The sequence below is a fragment of the Pristiophorus japonicus genome, chromosome 11 (genome assembly GCF_044704955.1).
Source record: "Pristiophorus japonicus isolate sPriJap1 chromosome 11, sPriJap1.hap1, whole genome shotgun sequence".
Classification (NCBI taxonomy): domain Eukaryota; kingdom Metazoa; phylum Chordata; class Chondrichthyes; family Pristiophoridae; genus Pristiophorus; species Pristiophorus japonicus.
Genome location: NC_091987.1, coordinates 149,357,930 through 149,371,189, shown reverse-complemented (window position 1 = coordinate 149,371,189; position 13,260 = coordinate 149,357,930). Strand labels below are relative to the sequence as shown.

The 13,260-nt window shown below is 47.3% G+C and overlaps 1 protein-coding gene across 6 annotated transcripts in view; it reads left to right on the top strand.

Annotated features, from left to right (window-relative positions):
• Window positions 1-13,260, top strand: part of akap11 (A kinase (PRKA) anchor protein 11) — a 130,566-nt gene that overhangs the window by 56,095 nt on the left and 61,211 nt on the right. For 5 of the 6 annotated variants that reach the window (XM_070894152.1, XM_070894151.1, XM_070894149.1 and 2 more), the window contains 2 exons: window positions 3,277-3,333; window positions 8,720-8,854. In XM_070894152.1, coding sequence (XP_070750253.1) covers window positions 3,277-3,333; window positions 8,720-8,854 — 192 coding nt within the window. The remainder of the gene's footprint in view (window positions 1-3,276; window positions 3,334-8,719; window positions 8,855-13,260) is intronic. The other variant, XM_070894153.1, reaches the window with a different exon arrangement.

Genomic DNA, 13,260 nt, shown 5'->3' with positions numbered 1-13,260 from the left:
AATTTACCGCCCAGCCCGGGACACCGCCCCAACTGAAGCGTGGCTGAATTTCCAGCCCAAAGGCCTTTGACCAGATTTAGCACAGTGTCTGATTTATTCGGCAGCAAATAAAGTGGTGTCTTAGTAAAGACTGAGTAATTAAGGAAAAACAGTCAATTGGAAGAATGTGATTTTGTAAAATGGTTAATTGCTCAAAATAAAGGGAATTTTATTCTTAACGAGTTCTATTCCTTTAAAATGTTTGAAGAAGTAGAAAGGTAGCCCATCACCAAGCTACTAACCATTCCCAGAGATAACAGAATCTCATTTGTGAGGAGGACACAAAAAATCTGCAAAAGGACATAGACAGGCTAAGTGAGTGGGCAAAAATTTGGCAAATGGAATATAATGTTGAAATGTGTGAGGTTATGCACTTTGGCAGAAAAAAAATCAAAGAGTAAGTTATTATTTAAATGGAGAAAGATTGCAAAGTGCCGCTGTACAGCAGGACCTGGGGGTACTTGTGCATGAAACACAAAAGGTTAGTATGCAGGTGCAGCAAGTGATCAGGAAGGCCAGTGGAATCTTGGCCTTCATTGCAAAGGGGATGGAGTATAAAAGCAGGAAGTCTTGCTACAGTTATACAAGGTATTGGTGAGGCCACACCTGGAATACTGCGTGCAGTTTTGGTTTCCATATTTACAAAAGGATATATTTGCTTTGGAAGCAGTTCAGAGAAGGTTCACAAGGTTGATTCCGGAGATGAGGGGGTTGACTTATGAGGAAAGGTTGAGTAAGTTGGGCCTCTACTCATTGGAATTCAGAAGAATGAGAGGTGATCTTATTAAAACGTGTAAAATTATGAGGGGACTTGACAAGGTGGATGCAGAGAGGATGTTTCCACTGATGAAGGAGACTAGAACTAGAGGGCATGATCTTAGAATAAGGGGCCGCCCATTTAAAACTGAGATGAGGAGGAATTTCTTCTCTCAGAGGGTTGTGGATCTGTGGAATTCGCTGCCTCAGAGAGTTGTGGAAGCTGGGACATTGAATAAATTTAAGACAGAAATAGACAGTTTCTTAAACGATAAGGGAATAAGGGATTATGGAGAGCGGGCAGGGAAGTAGACCTGAGTCCATGATCAGATCAGCCATGATTGTATTAAATGGCGGAGCAGGCTTGAGGGGCCGTATGGCCTACTCATGCTCCTATTTCTTACGTTCTAATGTTCATCTCCCCGCAATTACACAGTATCACCAGCAGAGGCTGCTAAAGTCCACAGTTCTGTCTGAACCGCTGCCGAGCCCAGGAGTCAGTCTGCAGTTACAAAGGAAGAATGCACTTGTATTTATATGCTGCCTTTCACCACCAGGATGTTCCAAAGTGTTTCAGCTCATGAATTACTTTTAAAGTGTAATCACTGTTGTAATGTAGGGAAAGGTGGCAGCAAATTTGCGCACAGAAAGCTCCCATAAACAGTATCATAGAAAATAGGTGCAGGAATAGGCCATTTGGCCCTTCGAGCCTAACCTATCCAAGTTACTCTGCAGCCTCATAGCATCCTCCTCGCAGCTCACACTGCCACCCAACTTAGTGTCATCCGCAAGTTTGGAGATACTACATTTAATCCCCTCATCTAAATCATTAATGTACAGTGTAAACAGCTGGGCCCCAGCACAGAACCTTGCGGTACCCCACTAGTCACTGCCTGCCATTCTGAAAAGTACCCATTTACTCCTACTCTTTGCTTCCTGTCTGCCAACCAGTTCTCAATCCACGTCAGCACATTACCCCCAATCCCATGTGCTTTAACTTTGCACATTAATCTCTTGTGTGGGACCTTGTCGAAAGCCTTCTGAAAGTCCAAATAAACCACATCAACTGGTTCTCCCTTGTCCACTCTACTGGAAACATCCTCAAAAAATTCCAGAAGATTTGTCAAGCATGATTTCCCTTTCACAAATCCATGCTGACTTGGACCTATCATGTCACCTCTTTCCAAATGCGCTGATATGAATCCTTAATAATTGATTCCATCATTTTACCCACTACTGAGGTCAGGCTGACCGGTCTATAATTCCCTGTTTTCTCTCTCCCTCCTTTTTTAAAAAGTGGGGTTACATTGGCTACCCTCCACTCGATAGGAACTGATCCAGAGTCTATGGAATGTTGGAAAATGACTGTCAATGCATCCGCTATTTCCAAGGCCACCTCCTTAAGTACTCTGGGATGCAGTCCATCAGGCCCTGGGGATTTATCGGCCTTTAATCCCATCAACTTCCCCAACACAATTTCCCAACTATTAAGGATTTCCCTCAGTTCCTCCTTCTTACTAGACCCTCTGACCTCTTTTATATCCGGAAGGTTGTTTGTGTCCTCCTTAGTGAATACCGAACCAAAGTACTTGTTCAATTGGTCTGCCATTTCTTTGTTCCCCGTTATGACTTCCCCTGATTCTGACTGCAGGGGACCTACGTTTGTCTTTACTAACCTTTTTCTCTTTACATATCTATAGAAGCTTTTGCAGTCCGTCTTAATGTTCCCTGTAAGCTTCCTCTCGTACTCTATTTTCCCTGCCCTAATCAAACCCTTTGTCCTCCTCTGGTGAGTTCTAAATTTCTCCCAGTCCCTGGGTTCGCTGCTATTTCTGGCCAATTTGTATGCCACTTCCTTGGCTTTAATACTATCCCTGATTTCCTTTGATAGCCACGGTTGAGCCACCTTCCCTTTTTTATTTTTACGCCAGACAGGGATGTACAATTGTTCATCCATGCGGTCTCTAAATGTCTGCCATTCCCATCCACTGTCAACCCCTTAAGTATCACTCGCCAATCTATCGAGATAAATGACAAGATAATCTGTCTTTAGCAGTGTAGGCGGAGGGATAAATATTAGCCAGGATGCTGGGAGAAGCTGCCTGCTCCATTTTGTAAAGTGCAATGGGATCTTTTGCATTCATTTGAACAGGCACCTCCAACAGTGCAGCGCTCCCTCAGCACTGCACTGGAGTGTCGGCCTAGATTTTGTGCTCAAGTCTCTAGCAAGGGGCTCGAACCCATGACCTTCCAACTCGGAGGTGGTAGTGATGGCACTGAGGCACGGCTTGACACGTGTCCCGCCGATTGCCACAGATGTCCTGTTGATATGAGTTTACTTGCCTTGGGACTTTACTTTTTTCACCACTCTAAACCACGTGTGTTATCTGTAATAAGCATGTTTCAAAAATATTTGTTGTTCTTTAGATATTCCATGCTGAGGGGCTGGCCCCTGAATAACCTTTTATGTTGCTTCCGCAGGTCACTTTCGTGGGGTTTTCCAGCTCGACTGAAGATGCCGATTCTGCTGCAAAGCAGGTAATGTCAATCTATAACATGATGGAACAAGAATGTGAATGCACTGTGACCAGCTCCTTCGCGTGTGTGGTGCTGCAGGCTTTTTCACAAGCCAGAGTTTATTTGCTGTTTCTGTTTTCTGATGGTCGACATATCCGACTCAGAAATGTGCACCTTTGTCATGTCACTATTGTGAACTGGCTAGCTTCTCAATCTGCGTTTGATTATTGTGCCTTGAGCAGCTTGGGATGCCGTATGTGTGTGTGATTGGGATAGCTCGCAGAAATTAGAAAAATAGTGGATGTGACATTTCCAACTTCAGGCTATACTTCAAATTGGGTAAAAAAAAAGCAGCGTAGGTACATACAGCATTTACAATTCTAGCTAATTACACTACTCATTGGAATTCAGACGAATGAGAGGCGATCTTATCGAAACGTATAAGATTATGAGGGGCTTGACAAGGTGGATACAGAGAGGATGTTTCCACTGATGGGAGAAACTAGAACTAGAGGGCATAATTTTAGAATAAGGGGCCGCCCATTTAAAACAGAGATGAGGAGAAATTTCTTCTCAGAGGGTTGTAAATCTGTGGAATTCGCTGCCTCAGAGAGCTGTGGAAGCTGGGACATTGAATAAATTTAAGACAGAAATAGACAGTTTCTTAACCGATAAAGAGTTATGGGGAGCGGGCATGGTCAGCTATGATCTTATTAAATGGTGGAGCAGGCTCGAGGGGCCATATGGCCTACTCCTGCTATTTCTTATGATCTTACACTTTAAATAAAAACATTTTATTAACATTGGAGTTTTGTAGGGACATGCTAGCACAGGTTGTGTGTGCTTTGTTGTCTCGATGTTTGAATTTCCCTCAACACTGAACTAATAATGAAATTAATATTGCTATTCTGCTGTGACCATTTACACCTCCTCTGGATCCATCTTTGGTTTCTTTACATGTCCCATTGCAGCCCCCTTTGCCTCGCACTATCATCCCTTTTGACATTGAATGACTCCTGTCCTCCACCCTCTCACAGACCTTCTCTTTTGTTCTTCTCTCAACCCTCCCCTCCTTTTCCCTGCCTCTGCGCTCGCTTAAAAGCAGTTAAATCTCCAATGTCCTTCAGTTCAGGGCGAAGGGTCATCAACCTGAAATGTTAACTCTGTTCCTCTACCGCAGGTGCTGCCCGACCCGCTGAGTGTATTCAGCATTTTCACTTTTTATTTCCGATTTCCAGCATCGGCAGTATTTTAGCTTTTTGTCGAATTATTATTGCTTGTTCCAGTAAGCAGCAATCCCTGGCTGCTTGCCGGTTAAGTCCTTGCCTGAGAACGAACAAAAGAGATGGTTGTAAATAAAACTGACAGCAGAGCATCCTTTAAAGGGACAGGCGTGTACAAAAAACTAGACACTGCAGATCAGAATCAAAAGCAGAAAACCACGAGACAAACGAGCTCACCACCCAAAACGATAACGTATCTCTTCGCTGCACTTGCTGTGAGCAGTGCAACTGCACTCGAGACATTTTCAAGCTCTGTTCGATGTCAGTGCAGTGTCGCTTGTCCAGGATGCACTGACATCCAACAGAATGGGGTGAACTCTCAGCCGTAGGAAAGAAAGTAAGTCTTGGATTTATATAGCGCCTTACATGACCACCGGACATCTCAAAGTGCTTTACAGCCAGTGAAGCACTTTAGGAGCGCAGTCACTGTTTTAATGTGAGAAACGCGGCAGCCAATTTGCACATAGCAAGCTCCCACAGACAGCAATGTGCAAGTCTTCTCTTTTTAATGTTTTTAAATGTAGGTGCCAGCTGTGGCTCAGTGGGCAGCACTCTCGCCTCTGAGTCAGAAGGTTGTGGGTTCAAGTCCCACTCCAGGGACTTGAGTACAAAAAAATCTAGGCTGACACTCCAGTGCAGTGCTGAAGGAGCGCTGCACTGTCGGAGCTGCCGTCTTTCAGATGAGATGCTAAAGCCGAGGCCTTGTCTGTTCTTTCAAGTGGACATAAAAGATCCCATGGCACTATTTCGAAGAAGAACAGTGGGAGTTATCCCCGGTGCCCTGGCCAATATTTATCCCTCAGTCAACATAACAAAAACAGATTTTCTGGTCATTATCACATTGCAGTTTATGGGAGCTTGCTGTGCGCAATTGGCTGCCACCTTTCCCACATTACAACAGTGACTACACTTCAAAAGTATTGGGACGACCTTTTTTGAAATAAATTGCTGGGATGTGGGCGTTGCCAGCAAGGCCAGCATTTGTTGCCGCCGAGAAGGTGATGGTAGCGAGCTATGGTGCCTTGAATACAACTCAGTGGCTTGCTCAGCCATTGTAGAGAGGGCAGTTCAGAGTCAACCAATACAGGCCAGACCGGGTAAGGGCAGCAGATTTCCTTCCCTACAGGACATTACCGAACCAGCTGGGTTTTAATGACACTTTCACGGTCACCATTACTGATGGAGGTTGAGCCTGTCTTATCCGGCACCCTCGGGACACGGCCTGAGCTGGATAGGAGGACTTGCCGGACGATGGGAGGTGAGCATTTCAGGCCCGGAGGCGGCGGGTAGAGGAGAAGCCGCGGCGAGAAGTGAGGCAACTTCCGCGGCTCCATCGCGTCGTCCGCCTACGTCCGCCCGCAGTGTTCCGTGGCACAGCCGGACTGCACTTTGGGCAGTGGACACGCAGGACAGCCGGCGCATCGTGCTGCTGCTTGGCCGACGTGCAACGCTGCGACGGGTGATGGCACTGTCCCAGATGGCAAGTACGAGGAGAGCTACGCGGCCTGCCAGAAGGACCAGTGGCACGTGCTAGCCGCCGGCAGACCGCTGCTACAACCAGAGGAACTGCTCCGACGAGAAGAACCGCTTCTCCTGCCAGCCGGGGAACTTCCACCGCAGCACCAAGATCTGCATCTTCGAGCAGTGATGGTGCGACGGGCAGGAGGATTGCCAGGTCCAAGCTAGGCCTCAGGATGCAGTACTCTGACCCGGCCTCGGAGTGAGCACCGGAGGTGGTGGGGAGAGGAGGAGCGGCCAGCCCAGGACACAGCACTCCGACCCGGCCTCGGAGTGAGCAGCGGAGGTGGTAGGGAGAGGAGGAGCGGCCAGCCCAGGACACAGCACTCCGACCCGGCCTCGGAGTGAGCAGCGGAGGTGGTGGGGAGAGGAGGAGCGGCCAGCCCAGGACACAGCACTCCGACCCGGCCTCGGAGTGAGCAGCGGAGGTGGTGGGGAGAGGAGGAGTGGCCAGCCCCAGGACACAGCACTCCGACCCGGCCTCGGAGTGAGCGGGGTGAGGAGGAGCGGCCAGCCCCAGGACACAGCACTCCGACCCTACCTCGGAGTGAGCACCGGAGGTGGTGGGGAGAGGAGGAGCGGCCAGCCCAGGACACAGCACTCCGACCCTACCTCGGAGTGAGCACCGGAGGTGGTGGGGAGAGGAGGAGCGGCCAGCCCAGGACACAGCACTCCGACCCGGCCTCGGAGTGAGCAGCGGAAGTGGTAGGGAGAGGAGGAGCGGCCAGCCCCAGGACACAGCGCTCTGACCCGACCTCGGAGTGAGCGGGGTGAGGAGGAGCGGCCAGCCCCAGGACACAGCACGCTGACCCGGCCTTGGAGTGAGCACCGGAGGTGGTAGGGAGAGGAGGAGCGGCCAGCCCCAGGACACAGCACTCCGACCCAGCCTCGGAGTGAGCAGCGGAGGTGGTAGGGAGAGGAGGAGCGGCCAGCCCCGGGACACAGCACTCCGACCCGGCCTCCGAGGGAGCAGCGGAGGTGGTAGGGAGAGGAGGAGCGGCCAGCCCCAGGACACAGCGCAGTTCGCGACCCCACGCCGGAAATGATGCCGGACCAGGGAGGTAGCCGGATAAAGGAGTGCCAGATTTGAGAGGTTCAAACTGCACGAGCGTTTTATGCCAGATTTTTAAATTTAATTAACTGAATTTAAATTTCCCCGGCTGCAATGGTGAGATTTGAACTCGTGCACAGATTAGTCCAGGCCTCTGGATTATTAGTCCATACTTTACCATTCCCGAGGTCGTGAAAGGTGTTATATAAATGCAAGTCTTTCTTACTATCTAATTCTGCTCTCCTGAGCATCCCTGATAATAATCGCTCAACCATTGGTGGCCGTGTCTTCTGTTGTTTGGACTCCAAGCTCTGAAACTCCCTCTCTAAACTTTGCCTCTCTTTCCTCCTTTAAGACGCTCCTTAAAACCAACCTCTTTGACCAAGCTTTTGGTCACCTGCGCTATTTCTACTTATACAGCTCGGTATCAAATTTTTATCGCATAACACTCCCGTGAAGTGCCTTGGGATGTTTCACTACGTTAAAGACGCTATATAAATACAAGTTGTTGTTTGTGAAAGAAAAGATGATCTTGGTTCTTAGTTATTACTGGAATAAAGGGTCAGGTTCAAACCAATAGAAACACTGGGGTCAAGTTTCGGCCTGAGTTGCACCTATTTTTTTGGAGCAACTAGTTTAGGATGGAGTATCTTAGAAATTGCAATTCTCAGCATTTAGTTTGCTCCAGTTCTAGTCAGTTAGAACAGTTTCATTTTAGAACAGTTTTTTTTTCCAAAAGGGAGCGTTTCCAGCCACTTACACCTGTTTTGCAAGTTTAGGCAGCAAAAACTTACTCCAAACTAACTTAGAATGGAGTAAGTGTAGATTTTTGTATGCTCAGAAAAACCTTGCCTACACTTATAAATCAGGCGTAGGGAACGAGAGATGGCGGGGGGAGGGGTTTACAAACATGAAACACTTCACTTTTACAAATAAAGAGCCATCATCAATAATAAATGATAAATAAATCAATAAATCAATAAATAAAAAATTAAGTTTCTACTCACCGACTGCAGAACCGGAGCCCTCCAACAGCGTGCTGGGATGGGGCCTCCCCAGTGTGTGGAGAGGGAGAGGGTGGGAGGGAGAGGGAGAGGGTGGGAGGGGGAGGGAGAGGGGGGAGGCTGAATGAGAGTAAAGCTGATGCCTCTGATGTGGTGTTGTGCATTTCTTGTATCCTCTACACAACCTCGGTCCTCTCCCCACACTCTGTTTTAGAGCACTATTAATGTGCATATAAGTTAATAAACGACAGGGTCCCATGGGAATCGTGTTTCTGGTATTATAGTGTAGGAGGCGAGCGGCGAGAGAATTGGGGCACACGTGCATAACTGGCATTGTACAAAATCTCCCCACCCCCAGCAGTTGGTCTGTGGGCTGTTGCTACGGTATGTGACATTAAAGTGTGTACGGAGAATGTACCTGCAGTGGATGGACAGTCTTATTTTCCAGGTTCTTGAAAGAGTGTGTGTTTTGCTTTTTGATGGGTCTTGACCTATTTAAATCCCGTATCAGATAGCGTGACTCACCCTAAACCTGTGATTCTCTTGTATAGACACTGGCTGCTATTGACACGGAGCTTCCTGGCTTGCTGAGTTCACTACAGCTCTACAAGCTAAAGAATACTGAAATTGCTCTTTTGACAGATGTGAAGAGACACTGCAGAGCAAAAGCGAACACAGTTAGCCAGGTAATAACAGGAAGCAGACGAAGGCTTCAGTTACACGTTTCACGGTCAAGTATAATGCTGTGCCTCAGGCCAATGCAAAAGCTGCATTATCCATTGTATTGCACAGTGTGGGAAGGATCCCGATGATTACTGCATTAACCTGTTTACAGAGCCACTCCACATGCACAGGGTGTAAGTCTTGCTTCTTGGGAAAGCGAGGAACAGAGGCGGGAACAAGTTTGATCTAAAATAGAAACATAGAAATTTACAGCGCTATTCCGGCCCGTCGAGTCTGCGCCGGCCGACAAGGAGCCACACAGCCCCTGGTCAGCAGCCCTAAAGGACAATGATGGAAAGGCAAAGAGCACCCAGCCCAACCAATCCACCTCACCATAACTGCGACATCCTTTATACTGAAACATTCTACACTCCACCCCACCAGAGACATGTGATCTCCTGGGAGAGGCAAAAACCAGAAAAAACCCAGGCGAATTTAGGGAGAAAAAAATCTGGGAAAATTCCTCTCTGACCCATCCAGGCGATTGAAACTAGTCTAGGAGATCATCCTGGCCATATTCTATTCCCTGCAGTACTTACCGTTATATCTGCACCGTCCAACAAAAGGTCATCCAGTCTAATCCCAATTACCAGCTCTAGGTCCGTAACCCTGCAGGTTGCTGCACTTCAAGTGCCCATCCAACCATATCTTTGAACAAATATTTTGTGTCAATCTTCACGGTAGAAGACACTAAAAACATCCCAATAATTGATAATCAAGGAGCTATTGGGGCGAGGGGGCGGGGGCAGTGGGAACTTAAAACTATCACTGGAGATAAAATACTAGGTAAACTAATGGGACGAAAGGTGGACAAGTCCCTTGGACCTGATGGCCTGCATCCTAGAGTCTTAAAAGAAATGGCTGCAGAGATAGTGGATACATTGGTCGTAATCTACCAAAATTCCCTGGATTCTGGAGAGGTCCCAATGTATTGGAAAACCGCAAATGTAACGCCCTATTTAAGGAAGACAGAAAGCAGGAATCTGTAGACCAATTAGCCTAACATCTGTCTTTGGGAAAATGCTGGAGTCCATTATTAAGGAAGTAGTAACAGGACAGATAAATCATAATACAGTCAAGCAGAGTTAGCATGGTTTTATGAAAGGGAAACCATGGTTGGCAAATTTGCTGGAGTTCTTTGAGGATGTAACGAGCAGGGTGGATAAGGGGGAACCAGTGGATGTGTATTTGGATTTCCTGAAAGCATTCAATAAGGTGCCACATAAAAGGTTACTGCACAAGATAAGAGCTCACGGGATTGGGGGTAATAAATTAGAAACATAGAAAATAGGTGCAGGAGTAGGCCAGTTGGCCCTTCGAGCCTGCACCACCATTCAATAAGATCATGGCTGATCATTCACCTCAGTGCCCCTTTCCTGCTTTCTCTCCATACCCCTTGATCCCTTTAGCCATAAGGGCCATTTCTAACTCCCTCTTGAATATATCCAACGAACTGGCATCAACAACTCTGCATTAGAAAATTCCACAGGTTCATAACTCTCTGAGTGAAGAAATTTCTCCTCATCCCGGTCCTAAATGGCTTAACCCTTATCCTTAGACTGTGTCCCCTGGTTCTGGACTTCTCCAACATCGGGAACATTCTTCCTGCATCTAACCTGTCCAGTCCCGTCAGAATTTTATTTGTTTCTATGAGATCTCCTCTCATTCTTCTAAACTCCAGTGAATATAAGCCTAGTCGATCCAGTTTCTCCTCATATGTCAGTCCTGCCATCCCGGGAATCAGTCTGATGAACCTTCGCTGCACTCCCTCAATAGCAAGAACGTCCTTCCTCGGGTTAGGAGACCAAAACTGAACACAATATTCCCGGTGAGGCCTCACCAAGGCCCTGTACAACTGCAGTAAGACCTCCCTGCTCCTATACTCAAATCCCCTAGCTATGAAGGCCAACATACCATTTGCCTTCTTTACCGCTTGCTGTACCTGATGCCAACTTTCAATTACTGATGTACCATGACACCCAGGTCCCTTTTCCTAATCTGCCGCCCCTAACCCTTGACTCCCCCATCATTCAAAAATCTGTCTATCTCCACCTTAAATATATTCAATGACCCAGCCTCCACAGCTCTCTGGAGTAGAGAATTCCAAAGATTCACGACCCTCTGAGAGAAGAAATTCCTCCTCATCTCAGTTTTAAATGGGCGACCCCTTATTCAGAAACTATGCCCCCTAGTTCTAGATTCCCCCACGAGGGGAAACATCCTCTCTGCATCTACCCTGTCCAGCCCCCTCAGAATCTTATATGTTTCAATAAGATCACCTCTCATTCTTCTAAACTCCAATGAGTAACGGGAATGTGGGAAGGGAGGACCTTGAGACAGTCACTGTCACTAGGGAGGTAGTGCTGGTCAGGCTAATGGGACTCAAGGTAGACAAGTCCCCTGGTTCTGATAAAATGCATCCCAGGGTAGTAAAAGAGATGGCGGAAGTTATAGCAGATGCATTTGTTATAATCTACCAAAATTCACTGGACTCTAGGGAGGTACCAGCGGATTGGAAAGCAGCTAATGTAACGCCTCTGTTTTAAAAAAAGGGGGCATACAATAGGCAGGTAACTATAGGCCGGTTAGTTTAATGTCTGTAGTGGGGAAAACGCTTGAAGCTATCATTAAGGAAGAAATAGCAGGAGATCTAGATAGGAATAGTGCAATCAAGCAGACGCAACATGGATTCATGAAGGGGAAATCATGTTTAACTAATTTACAGGAATTCTTTGAGGATATAACGAGCATGGTGGATAGAGGTGTACCGATGGATGTGGTGTATTTAGATTTCCAAAAGGCATTCGATAAGGTGCCACACAAAAGGTTACTGCAGAAGATAAAGGTATGCGGAGTCCGAGGAAATGTATTAGCATGGATAGAGAATTGGCTGGCGAACAGAAAGCAGAGAGTCGGGATAAATGGGTCCTTTTCGGGTTGGAAATCGGTGGTTAGTGGTGTGCCACAGGGATCGGTGCTGGGACCACAACTGTTTACAATATACGTAGATGACCTGGAAGAGGGGACAGAGTGTAGTGTAACACAATTTGCAGATGACACAAAGATTAGTGGGAAAGCGGGTTGTGTAGAGGACACAGAGAGGCTGCAAAGAGATGTAGATAGATTAAGCGAGTGGGCTAAGGTTTGGCAGATGGAATACAATGTCGGAAAATGTGAGGTCATCCACCTTGGGGGGGCGGGGGGGGGCGGGGGGGAAACAGTAAAAGGGAATATTATTTGAATGGGGAGAAATTACAACATGCTGCAGTGCAGAGGGACCTGGGGGTCCTTGTGCATGAAACTTTTTGGGAAGTACAATTTCCTTGACCGGGAATCAAACCCGGGCCGCGGCAGTGAGAGTACCAAATTCTAACCACTATGAATCCCAAAAAGTTAGTTTGCAGGTGCAGCAGGTAATCAGGAAGGCGAATGGAATGTTGGCCTTCATTGCGAGAGGGATGGAGTACACAAACAGGGAGGTCCTGCTGCAACTGTATAGGGTATTGGTGAGGCCGCACCTGTGAGTACTGCGTGCCGTTTTGGTCACCTTACTTAAGGAAAGATATACTAGCCTTGGAGGGGGTACAGAGACGATTCACTTGGCTGATTCCGGAGATGAGGGGGTTACCTTATGATGATAGATTGAGTAGACTGGGTCTTTACTCGTTGGAGTTCAGAAGGATGAGGGGTGATCTTATAGAAACATTTAAAATAATGAAAGGGATAGACAAGATAGAGGCAGAGAGGTTGTTTCCACTGGTCGGGGAGACTCGAACTAGGGGGCACAGCCTCAAAATGCGGGGGAGCCAATTTAAAAACGAGTTGAGAAGGAATTTCTTCTCCCAGAGGTTTGTGAATCTGTGGAATTCTCTGCCCAAGGAAGCAGTTGAGGCTAGCTCATTGAATGTGTTCAAGTCACAGATAGATAGATTTTTAACCAATAAGGGAATTAAGGGTTATGGGGAGCGGGCGGGTAAGTGGAGCTGAGTCCACGGCCAGATCAGCCATGATCTTGTTGAATGGGGGAGCAGGCTTAAGGGGCTAGATGGCCTACTCCTGTTCCTAATTCTTATGTTCTTATGTCTAGGACCAACCTACTCAACCTTTCTTCATAAGACAACCCCTTCATCTCAGGAATCAACCTCGTGAACCTTCTCCTTTTGCCTTGTGACTTTTCCTGGTGGAATTGTGCTGAGGCAGGGCCTCACTCCGACAATGTCTGACCTTTCCAGGGATGTCAGTGGCCGTAGTAGCGTCTCCCTCAGGAATTTTTCATTATGCAGAAGTGTCATTCCTGGTGGGAATTCTTATCTGCTGACACACACTCTGGAATCTCACTTCGTGATGTGGTTAATCTTGTTTCGGAGCA